The sequence below is a fragment of the Haliotis rufescens genome, unplaced genomic scaffold, assembly GCF_023055435.1.
Source record: "Haliotis rufescens isolate VD_foot unplaced genomic scaffold, xgHalRufe1.0.p SCAF_3, whole genome shotgun sequence".
Lineage (NCBI taxonomy): Eukaryota > Metazoa > Mollusca > Gastropoda > Lepetellida > Haliotidae > Haliotis > Haliotis rufescens.
Genome location: NW_025964001.1, coordinates 8,713,320 through 8,725,678, shown reverse-complemented (window position 1 = coordinate 8,725,678; position 12,359 = coordinate 8,713,320). Strand labels below are relative to the sequence as shown.

The following is a 12,359-nucleotide window of genomic DNA, read 5'->3' as shown; positions in this document are numbered from 1 at the left end:
TTGGTTTGGTTTGTTGTTTTACGCCGCACTCAGCAATATTCCAGCTATATGACGGTGGTCTGTAAATAATCGAGTCTGGACCGGACAATCCAGTAATTTACATCATGAACATCAATCCACACAATTGGGATCAATGAAATGCATCAACCAAGTCAGCGAGCCTGACCGCGCGATCCTGTTAGTCGCCTTTTACGACAAGCATAGTCGCCTTTTACGGCAAGCATGGGTTGCTGAAGACCTATTCTACCCCGTATCTTCTGCACAGTGAATGAGTTAACCTTTGATTGATGCCATTGTCAACAACATCATAGCTACATCACAGATGACCAAGTAAACGCAGAGAGTGAGAAGTTGTCAGGTCACAGATTAGGGACCTTGACCTTCTCTTCCCTAGTAACCTGCAAATACTTTCAATACTGACCACTTTTACCAGCTTAACCTCAATTCTTCATTATCCACACAGTGACGACTAAAAACAATTATACCAACCATTATAGTTGTAACTAATGTTATATTTTGGATAACAGAAATGGGCTTCACACATTGTACCCATGTCAGGAATCGAACCCGGGCCTTCGGCGTGATGACCACGCTTTAGCCACGAGGCTACCCCACCGCCCTAACACTTTCTTAGTAAAGTACAGATTCTAGTACCCTTTTAGGTCCCATCCAGGATTTGAACCCACACTGCCAGAGTGGGTCCACAAAGTATGTGATATAGACTACCAGTTTTCGGACTTTCATTTTTGTGGAAGCCTCGATGGCTGAGTGGGTTAGATCTCTGACTTTGTGTGCTGGGGATTAAGTGCCTTACTCTGGCAGTGTGGGTTCGAATCCTGCATGGGACTCAACACAAAAAAAGTACTAGAATCTGTACTTTACGAAGAAAGCGTTATCCCAAATATAACATTAGTTACATTTGACAACTTTCTAAATGGCATTGTATGTTCATAATAGGAGTTGTTCAAAGTGCAAAAGGTATGATATAAGCAGCATACCCCCTCCTGACCCCCAGGCATCCTGGGCCCACTCCCCACCACCATCATCCCAGCCCCCTCCAGTATCAGCCCAGGCAGCATCCTCTGATTTACTGGAGGGTGATGTGACTTTCGCTGATGCTGCTCTGGGAGCAGGGGCTGGAGTTCGGGACTTCGGAGTCTCTTTTGGTGGCGTTTTCCTCCTGGCAGAACTCTGTGATGGTTTATTTGCCTGAAAAAACATTAATTCCATCATAAATATGAATATATGGGTTAACCAAATAGAAGAATTGGTTCTCAGGCAATAACTTTTGAAAATATAGTGCAGTTGGGCGGTATTTTTTTTTTGGGGGGGGGCTTGTTCAGACTAGTATGTAACAAAATAAACAGTGTACCATCAACCTGGCCTCCCTACATAAAGAAGCATACAAATTCCAATTGCAGCCATGACCATAACACTAGATGTGCAGTAAAACAGTGCACATGTAAAGGGAAGTAACTGAGTGCTAAATATAAGTATTAGGATTGTTTTGTTGCTGTTTTTTGAAAATGGAAATAAAAACGAAATGTGTGAGAGATTTTATGATGATGCGGGCGGTGCCTGAGAACCAAGACTATTATTTTCTTTAGCCTATACTGCTCAATTTTTGTTTGGGATAATCAGAACTGTCATTCTATTTAAATTTACACTTGGCATATCATGAGAATCAGTTTCATCAGAAAGATAAAAACATCCCCCTATCAAAGGTGGAGAAGCATATAATGAATATTGCTCATGCAGTATGTACCATTGTATCTCCATTGAGGCAGACTACATATTCAGGGATGAGTATGGATATTTTCCTTTTCAGCTGAAACTTCTTTGCAATGGAGCGTGGTCCATAATTTGGGGGTGTTTATGGGGGGTGTTTAACAAATTTGTGGCCACTAAAATCTGCAGATCCGTGGAAGATTCTCACCCCTGCATATTTCAGTCTACCTTTAGAATACAGTACCACAAGCTTTTCAAACACGTCACAATAGCCTTTGATGTAATTTGTGCAATTGTGTTGCCAGATACGTCCTGTGATGTCAGGGGTCATCGAGTGTGCATTAGCTCCACTCAGTGATCTATCATCTCTACACACAGCGATGTTGAGAGTTTTCAAGTTTTGTTTACTAAATACAGCCTGCAGTGGTGCATTTTATAGCAGGTGCCAGTTTATGAAGGCATTTTCACGTTCAATAAAAAAATTCAACTTAAATCATGTGGTTGAAAGGATTATAAATGTGAACTAAAATGCATATCTTAGTTTTCGCTTCAGTATTTATCATCATGCACAGGAATGCAGTTTACTAGATATTCATTTATTGACGTTGCACACATCTAAATGTCGCTGGTCCTAAAACTATCTATCATGGGACTTCTTTTGCAATAAATCAGTTAGATCTGTTTTGACAAGGAAATGATACAAGGCTTTGTGAGCTGTGAAAGGTGTCTAAGGGGGTTGTATCTCCTTCTAATGCATTTTCAAACAATGGAGCCGAAGACATGGAGCCTACAAATAAATGCACTTGTCTGGGTATTTTTGTTTATTTTATTGTTTTCACATTTTCAGTTGCATTTATTTTTCTCACAAAAATGTCGAGTTAGCAGGATGAAGTAGTTCCATGTCAAATTGTGTTGGCTACAGGAAACTGTCATGGTTGGTTTGGTTTGTTGTTTAACGCCCCACTCAGCAATATTCCAGCTATATGACGGCGGTCTGTAAATAATCGAGTCTGAACCAGACAATCCAGTGATTAATATCATGAGCATCGATCCATGCAATTGGGACCGATGACATGCATCAACCAAGTCAGCGAGCCTGACTACCCGATCCCGTTAGTCGCCTTTTACGACAAGCATAGTCGCCTTTTACGGCAAGCATGGGTTGCTGAAGACCTATTCTACCCCGGAATCTTCACGGGTCACATGTGCTTCAAAGTGGGGCAGGCCTGAAGCCCCAAAAACTCTCCGGAGCCAAGCTGCCAAAACATGGTCACCCATCCACGGATTCTCCGTGACTGACATTGCTTGACTTCACCTGACCTGTGACCTCTGACCTGTGACCTGTGACCTGTGCCACCACATGACGCATATTCTTAAGGTGCCCCACATTCCCAAACCGAATTGCTGAGTTTCTAGGTCCTTAACACAATACAATTTCCTTCCTGGCATTTAATATGATTACCTTGCTTGCCCCCATGCTTGTAGAAAAGAAGTCATCGTTTGTAGAACTGCCACCCCAGTTGTAGTCGCTGGTGGACATCATCCCGGTATCAGCAGTGGAGGTGAAGTCCTCCTGGCCCAAGTCATTTCCCCAGTCAGATCCTCCAGACTTGGCAGCGCTGGATCTACCCAGTCCTGAACTGCCCCCCTGTCAACAGATATTCAACCTTGTATCACTGGATCTACCCAGTCCTGAACTGCCCCCCTGTCAACAGATATTCAACCTTGTAACACTGGATCTACCCAGTCCTGAACTGCCCCCCTGTCAACAGATATTCAACCTTGTATCACTGGATCTACCCAGCCCTGAACTGCCCCCCTGTCAACAGATATTCAACCTTGTATCACTGGATCTACCCAGTCCTGAACTGCCCCCCTGTCCACAGATATTCAACCTTGTATCACTGGATCTACCCAGTCCTGAACTGTCTCCCTGTCAACAGATATTCAACCTTGTATCACTGGATCTACCCAGTCCTGAACTGCCCCCCTGTCCACAGATATTCAACCTTGTATCACTGGATCTACCCAGTCCTTAACTGTCTCCCTGTCAACAGATATTCAACCTTGTATCACTGGATCTACCCAGTCCTGAACTGCCCCCCTGTCAACAGATATTCAACCTTGTATCACTGGATCTACCCAGTCCTGAACTGCCCCCCTGTCAACAGATATTCAACCTTGTATCACTGGATCTACCCAGCCCTGAACTACCCCCCCTGTCAACAGATATTCAACCTTGTATCACTGGATCTACCCAGTCCTGAACTGCCCCCCTGTCCACAGATATTCAACCTTGTATCACTGGATCTACCCAGTCCTGAACTGCCCCCCTGTCAACAGATATTCAACCTTGTATCACTGGATCTACCCAGCCCTGAACTGCCCCCCTGTCAACAGATATTTAACCTTGTATCACTGGATCTACCCAGTCCTGAACTACCCCCCCCTGTCAACAGATATTAAACCTTGTATCACTGGATCTACCCACGCCTGAACTGCCCCCCTGTCAACAGATATTCAACCTTGTATCACTGGATCTACCCAGTCCTGAACTACCCCCCCTGTCAACAGATATTCAACCTTGTATCACTGGATCTACCCAGCCCTGAACTGCCCCCCTGTCAACAGATATTCAACCTTGTATCACTGGATCTACCCAGCCCTGAACTGCCCCCCCTGTCAACAGATATTCAACCTTGTATCACTGGATCTACCCAGTCCTGAACTGTCCCCCTGTCAACAGATATTCAACCTTGTATCACTGGGGGGAACAATATATGTGTGTCCATACCATTGCACTAGTTGTACTCCTGCCAGTATCTTCCAGACTGCCCCAGTCATCATCTTCATCATTGTCCCAGCCATCAGTTGCTGCTGATACAGCTGCCTGGCTCGGCTGGCCACTTGGTGACGCTGTCGACTGACTCCCTCCAAACTGCTGCAACACCAATCGAAATTCATGATTTGAAAGCAACCAGTTTACACCAAGGGAGACAACTCACAAACAATTGAAAATGGGAGGAGGGTGTTACCAGAAGCAAGTATCAGAATATGTTCACCCATATTGCAACACCAATGGTCAGTGTTTACAACCACTCACAGTTTCGTGTGTTGCCACGTTTGTGATACAGAAACAAGTACATGCAAATTTTGGAAATCCTATCAACTGGTCAGCATGACCTGCTTGTTAAGAAACGAACTGGACCTAAAACTCATCACGAGCCAACAATGTTATATGCTTAATCTAAAAATCTATCAGATATACTTATGTTGGTGTATGCTTGGAATGCCGGTTCTGAATACTGACTTTAAAATTACATTAACTGACTTAGCAGGCCCTTTGTAAATTCTACTGGCAACAACCTAAGGGACCAGCCATTCAATCAGCCCTTGGGCATTAATACCTCCAGTTTAACATTTTGTCATTCCAGAAAACAAATCATGCCCTCCTCTGAGACCCCATGTTATATTCCTCAAGCTTAACAAGTTGTTATACTGAAAAAATGTCCAATCTCATTTAAATCAGATCTTAGTTCTTGCTACCGCTAAACAAAGATCTGAGGACATCCCATTACGGGTTACGTCAGACCGACCTTGCGCGAACTTTGACCAATCAATGGAATGACCAATCAGAAGGCAGCTTTCTTGTGCTTTACGGCACAAATTTCAAACTGGCGACTACACTTCGAAGCATATTTTGACAAATTCGCGATTACAAATTTGAAACCTGAACAAAAAAGCACCCTGGAATGACTAATAGATTGTCTATATTGTAAGCATTCAGTCATTAAACCCGTAACTATCGTTCGGAATACCCTATGTTAAAATTTTCGAGATTGCATGATTAGAAATCACATTCCGACTGTCACTTTCATAATCTGGTAGGCAACGCACTGATTGGTCGGATGAAAGGTCGTTCTGACTTGACCCCTAATGGGATGTCTTCAGACCTTTGTTTAGCGGTAGCGACAACTAAGATCTGATTTTAATGAGATTGAAAAAACGCCTTGTCCTCCAAAAGAAAAACATGTCATCCTCAACCAGAAAACTATGCCCTCCATTGAGACCCATGTCATACAATAATCTTCAATGTGACGTTTAACACCATTTTGCCTCACCTTACAATGTTGCACTCCCCGTTTCACAATTTGTCACACCAGAAAACTCAAATTAAGCCCCCCATTAAGACCCCATGTCCTACTCACGTCCATGTTCCCCCAGTCTTCCGTGTCCCATCCTTCATCCGTCTGTTGCTCCTGCTCTTCTCCTTCTTCTTCCTCCTCTTCCTCTTCCTCTTCAGCAGCAGCTGGCTGCTGGGACGATGGTGTTGCCTTGTCTGGTGAGGTGGGGGACTTGACCAGAGATATTCCCGACCCACCAGACATGGAAGGAGTTTTCTTCTTGGCTGTGGCCTTGTTGTAGATCTTGGACGTGATAGACGTCATCCCAGTCACAGCCCAGCCGGCCCAACCAGCTGATGACGATGCTTCAGATCCTCCTGTCATCACCTCTCTCTCTGTTGTGGAAATAAACAGTTACCGCGGTAACAAAGAATTTCTCATAAGATTTATTTCTCAACTGGATAATCTGAGTGTCAACAGACAGAATGCATATGGTAAAGATATCATATTAATATATGAATAGCATTTGATACAAATCATGTATTATGTACGCTTTGTATCATATACTATATGGGGTATAGCATTGTTGTGTATCATGTATGCTTTATATCAAGGAGTTGTATCGTGTGTCGTAGCAAGTGTTCTTGCGTATCAAGTGCAGATACATATTTTTTGAAAAGCGGGAATGCACACTGAGATTTGGCAATTCCCACTTTAGTAACGTGTAAAATTGTGTGAGAAATATATCCACTATAATGAGTCAGTATTGTGATACATAAGCTTTTAGTACATATGCATGTGACCGTGAAAGTATAGTCAATACGCTTTGTATAATGAATGTTGTATATCACAGATGTGCTTTATCCTTCACAATGTCACTCATCCTGGACAGTGGGAAGACAACAGGGGGATGACAACAGCAGGAAGACAACAGTGGGATGACAACAGGTTGATTACAACAGCGGGATGACAACAGCAGGAAGACAACAGTGGGATGACAACAGGTTGATTACAACAGCGGGATGACAACAGCAGGAAGACAACAGTGGGATGACAACAGTGGGATGACAACAGGTTGATTACAACAGTTGGATGGCAACAGGTTGATGACAACAGCGGGATGACAACAGCAGGAAGACAACAGTGGGATGACAACAGTGGGATGACAACAGTGGGATGACAACAGCAGGATGGCAACAGGGGGATGACAACAGCAGGAAGACAACAGTGGGATGACAACAGGTTGATTACAACAGCGGGATGACAACAGCAGGAAGACAACAGTGGGATGACAACAGGTTGATTACAACAGCGGGATGACAACAGCAGGAAGACAACAGTGGGATGACAACAGGTTGATTACAACAGCCGGATGACAACAGCAGGAAGACAACAGTGGGATGACAACAGTGGGATGACAACAGGTTGATTACAACAGTTGGATGGCAACAGGTTGACTACAACAGCGGGATGACAACAGCAGGAAGACAACAGTGGGATGACAACAGTGGGATGACAACAGTGGGATGACAACAGCGGGATGGCAACAGTAGGATGACAACAGTGGGATGACAACAGTGGGATGGCAACAGTGGGATGACAACAGTGGGATGACAACAGCGGGATGGCAACAGTAGGAAGACAACAGTGGGATGACAACAGTGGGATGACAACAGTGGGATGGCAACAGTGGGAAGACAACAGTGGGATGACAACAGCGGGATGGCAACAGTGGGATGACAACAGTGGGATGACAACAGCGGGATGGCAACAGTAGGAAGACAACAGTGGGATGACAACAGTGGGATGACAACAGTGGGATGGCAACAGTTGGATGACAACAGCGGGATGACAACAGTGGGATGGCAACAGTGGGATGACAACAGTGGGATGACAACAGCGAGATGACAACAGTGGGATGACAACAGTGGGATGACAACAGTGGGATGGCAACAGTGGGATGACAACAGCGGGATGGCAACAGTAGGATGACAACAGTGGGATGGCAACAGTGGGATGGCAACAGTAGGAAGACAACAGTGGGATGGCAACAGTGGGATGGCAACAGTAGGAAGACAACAGTGGGATGACAACAGTGGGATGACAACAGTGGGATGGCAACAGTGGGAAGACAACAGTAGGATGACAACAGTGGGATGACAACAGTGGGATGACAACAGCGGGATGACAACAGTGTGATGGCAACAGTGGGATGACAACAGTTGGATGACAACAGTGGGATGGCAACAGTGGGATGACAACAGTGGGATGACAACAGCGGGATGGCAACAGTAGGATGACAACAGTGGGATGGCAACAGTGGGATGGCAACAGTGGGATGACAACAGTGGGATGGCAACAGTGGGATGGCAACAGTTGGATGGCAACAGTGGGATGACAACAGAGGGATGACAACAACGGGATGGCAACAGTAGGATGACAACAGTGGGATGGCAACAGTGGGATGGCAACAGTGGGATGACAACAGCGAGATGACAACAGTGGGATGACAACAGTAGGATGGCAACAGTGGGAAGACAACAGTGGGGTGACAACAGTTGGATGACAACAGTGGGATGGCAACAGTGGGAAGACAACAGCGGGATGGCAACAGTGGGATGGCAACAGTGTGATGACAACAGCGGGATGGCAACAGTAGGATGACAACAGTGGGATGGCAACAGTGGGAAGACAACAGTTGGATGACAACAGTGGGATGGCAACAGTGTGATGACAACAGCGGGATGACAACAGTGGGATGACAACAGTGGGATGAACAAAAGCGGGATGACAACAGTGGGATGACAACAGGGGGATGACAACAGCGGGATGACAACAGCCGGTTGACAACATCGGGATGACAACAGTAGGATGACAACAGTGGGATGACAACAGCGGGATGACAACAGTTGGATGACAACAGCGGGATGACAACAGTGGGGTGACAACAGTGGGATGACAACAGCGGGGTGACAACAGTTGGATGACAACAGTGTGATGACAACAGCGGGATGACAACAGTGGGATGACAACAGCGGGATGACAACAGTGGGATGACAACAGTGGGATGACAACAGCGGGATGACAACAGCGGGTTGACAACATCGGGATGACAACAGTAGGATGACAACAGTGGGATGACAACAGTGGGATGACAACAGCGGGATGACAACAGTGGGATGACAACAGTGGGATGGCAACAGTAGGATGACAACAGTGGGATGACAACAGTGGGGTGACAACAGTGGGATGACAACAGTGGGGTGACAACAGTTGGATGACAACAGTGTGATGACAACAGCGGGATGACAACAGTGGGATGACAACAGCGGGATGACAACAGTGGGATGAACAAAAGCGGGATGACAACAGTGGGATGACAACAGTGGGATGACAACAGCGGGATGACAACAGCAGGTTGACAACATCGGGATGACAACAGTGTGATGACAACAGGTTGATTACAACAGCGGGATGACAACAGCGAGATGACAACAGCGAGATGACAACAGTGGGATCGTAACATACCCATCTCCTCCTCCAGCTCAGGATCTTCGGACACCTTCTCCAGTTTCTCTATGAAACCCTTGATGGCCTTGAATACCTGCAGAATCAACACATACAACACCTTGAATACATCTGCAGAACAAACACACACATAACACGAATACCTTGAATACATCTGCAGAACAAACACACACACATTACACGAATACCTTGAATACATCAGCAGAACAAACACACACACAATACACAATACCTTGAATACATCAGCAGAACAAACACACACATTACACAGTACCTTGAATACATCTGCACACCAAACACACACATTACACAATACCTTGAATACATCAGCAAACAAACACACACATTACCTTGAATACATCTGCAGAACAAACACACACATTACACAATATACCTTGAATACATCTGCAGAACAAACACACACATAACACGAATACCTTGAATACATCTGCAGAACAAACACACACATTACACAATATACCTTGAACACATCTGCAGAACAAACACACACATTACACGAATACCTTGAATACATCTGCAGAACAAACACACACATTACACAAATACCTTGAATACATCTGCAGAACAAACACACACATTACACAATGCCTTGAATACATCTGCAAACAAACACACACATTACCTTGAATACATCTGCAGAACAAACACACACATTACACAATATACCTTGAATACATCTGCAGAACAAACACACACATAACACGAATACCTTGAATACATCTGCAGAACAAACACACACATTACACAATATACCTTGAACACATCTGCAGAACAAACACACACATTACACGAATACCTTGAATACATCTGCAGAACAAACACACACATTACACAAATACCTTGAATACATCTGCAGAACAAACACACACATACAATCAACATATTGTGATATCATGCTACTTTTGAGTAAACTTATCGATACTAAACTTTTCAACCAATGACAGCCCTAACTGGGAACGTACCTGGTCTCGGACAATCTTCTCAGGGTCCATGGTCATGCAACACATTGATGGCAGAAGCCGACTTGAGATTTCCTTCAGGCTGTAAAAGTTCTGTGTGGCTGCCAGGCCCAGCACGCCCGCTTGACGAGCCGGAGGGAAGGGGTCCTTAGTTGCCCTCAGGAAGGCCGAACACAGAATCTTTTGTCTTATCTGTGAGGAAAGCAGGCCCTTGATTAGACATCATCACTGCCTCAAAATACACCTGACATGTGGGGATATTCACAATACAGTGAAACAAGTCCTTGATTACTCATCCTTATCATCACTGCCACAAAATACACCTGACACGTGGGGATATTCACAATACAGTGAAACAAGTCCTTGATTACTCATCCTTATCATCACTGCCACAAAATACACCTGACATGTGGGGATATTCACAATACAGTGAAACAAGTCCTTGATTACTCATCCTTATCATCACTGCCACAAAATACACCTGACACATGGGGATATTCACAATACAGTGAAACAAGTCCTTGATTACTCATCCTTATCATCACTGCCACAAAATACACCTGACACGTGGGGATATTCACAATACAGTGAAACAAGTCCTTGATTACTCATCCTTATCATCACTGCCACAAAATACACCTGACACATGGGGATATTCACAATACAGTAAAACAAGTCCTTGATTAGACATCCTTACCATCACTGCCACAAAATACACCTGACACGTGGGGATATTCACAATACAGTGAAACAAGTCCTCGATTACTCATCCTTATCATCACTGCCACAAAATACACCTGACACATGGGGATATTCACAATACAGTGAAACGAGTCCTTGATTACTCATCCTTATCATCACTGCCACAAAATACACCTGACACATGGGGATATTCACAATACAGTGAACCTAGTCCTTGATTACTCATCCTTATCATCACTGCCACAAAATACACCTGACACATGGGGATATTCACAATACAGTGAAACAAGTCCTTGAGTGTATTATATATCCATTCTATTTTGATAAATACCCTGAACCCATTCGCCACCAGAGCTTCATTTTGAGTCCAGTTCTAAAGACACAATGCTAAAAATAGACTTCCAATCAAATTACACTGTTCACTCATTACTGAATCAGGCGGCAATATCACCAGCACGAGACTCACCGTGTTGTGTTCTGTCTCAAATACAACCGGGAATGCATAAATGGCACAATCTTTACTGTAGATTTTTGCCGAATCCTCATTCTCATTTCAAATGTTTGTTTATTCCATTTTGTTTGCTTGTTTGCTTGTTTGTTTGTTTGTTGTTTAACATCGCACTCAGCAATGTTCCAGCTATATGGCAGTGGTCTGTAAATAATCGAGTCTGGACCAGACAATCCAGTGATTAATATCATGAGCATCGATCCACGCAATTGGATTACAATGACATGCATTGACCAAGTCAGTGAGCCTGACCATCCGATCCCCTTAGTCGCCTTTTACAACAAGCATAGTCGCCTTTTACGGCATGCATGCGTTGCTGAAGACCTATTCTACCCCGGATCTTCACGGGTAGGTTGTTTATTCCAGGCTCATGAGTGAGTGAGTGAGTTGGGTTTAACACCGCGCTTTTAACAGTATTCCAGTTATATCGTGGCGTGTCAGCTTAATGTGGGAGGAAAGCCAGAAGTGATGTAGGTCTCAGAGTTTTACCACTTCGGTGAAACCCACGAGCATGGGTATGGTGCTGACAAACCTAGAAACAATCAGAGTGAACCTGGATTCGAACCCACAAATTATAGGTTTCTGGCGTGCCCAAGGGACGCAACTCTGCACAGCAAATCGCGGCGCCTTAGATGACTGGGACGCCCGTTCCCCCTCCAGGCTCATGAGTCAGAAAGATGCTGTGATAACATAGTGAGGTCACTTCTCAAACAAAGCTAAGGTGGCAAGCAGGTCCAAGGTAATTATCATAATAACATGGCGATATGATGACCTTGTAAATCGCGAAGG

General features: G+C 44.6%; 1 protein-coding gene across 3 annotated transcripts in view; it reads right to left on the bottom strand.

Annotated features, from left to right (window-relative positions):
- Positions 1 to 12,359, bottom strand: part of LOC124140927 (N-terminal kinase-like protein) — a 28,741-nt gene that overhangs the window by 1,585 nt on the left and 14,797 nt on the right. The window contains exons 13-18 of one of the 3 annotated variants that reach the window (XM_048403674.1): positions 10,364 to 10,552; positions 9,381 to 9,456; positions 5,937 to 6,247; positions 4,523 to 4,669; positions 3,191 to 3,376; positions 999 to 1,209 (exon numbers count right to left, since the gene is read on the bottom strand). In XM_048403674.1, coding sequence (XP_048259631.1) covers positions 999 to 1,209; positions 3,191 to 3,376; positions 4,523 to 4,669; positions 5,937 to 6,247; positions 9,381 to 9,456; positions 10,364 to 10,552 — 1,120 coding nt within the window. Of the gene's footprint in view, positions 1 to 998; positions 1,210 to 3,190; positions 3,377 to 3,950; positions 4,062 to 4,280; positions 4,350 to 4,522; positions 4,670 to 5,936; positions 6,248 to 9,380; positions 9,457 to 10,363; positions 10,553 to 12,359 lie in introns of those variants that run through there. The other 2 variants (XM_048403675.1, XM_048403676.1) reach the window with 2 other exon arrangements.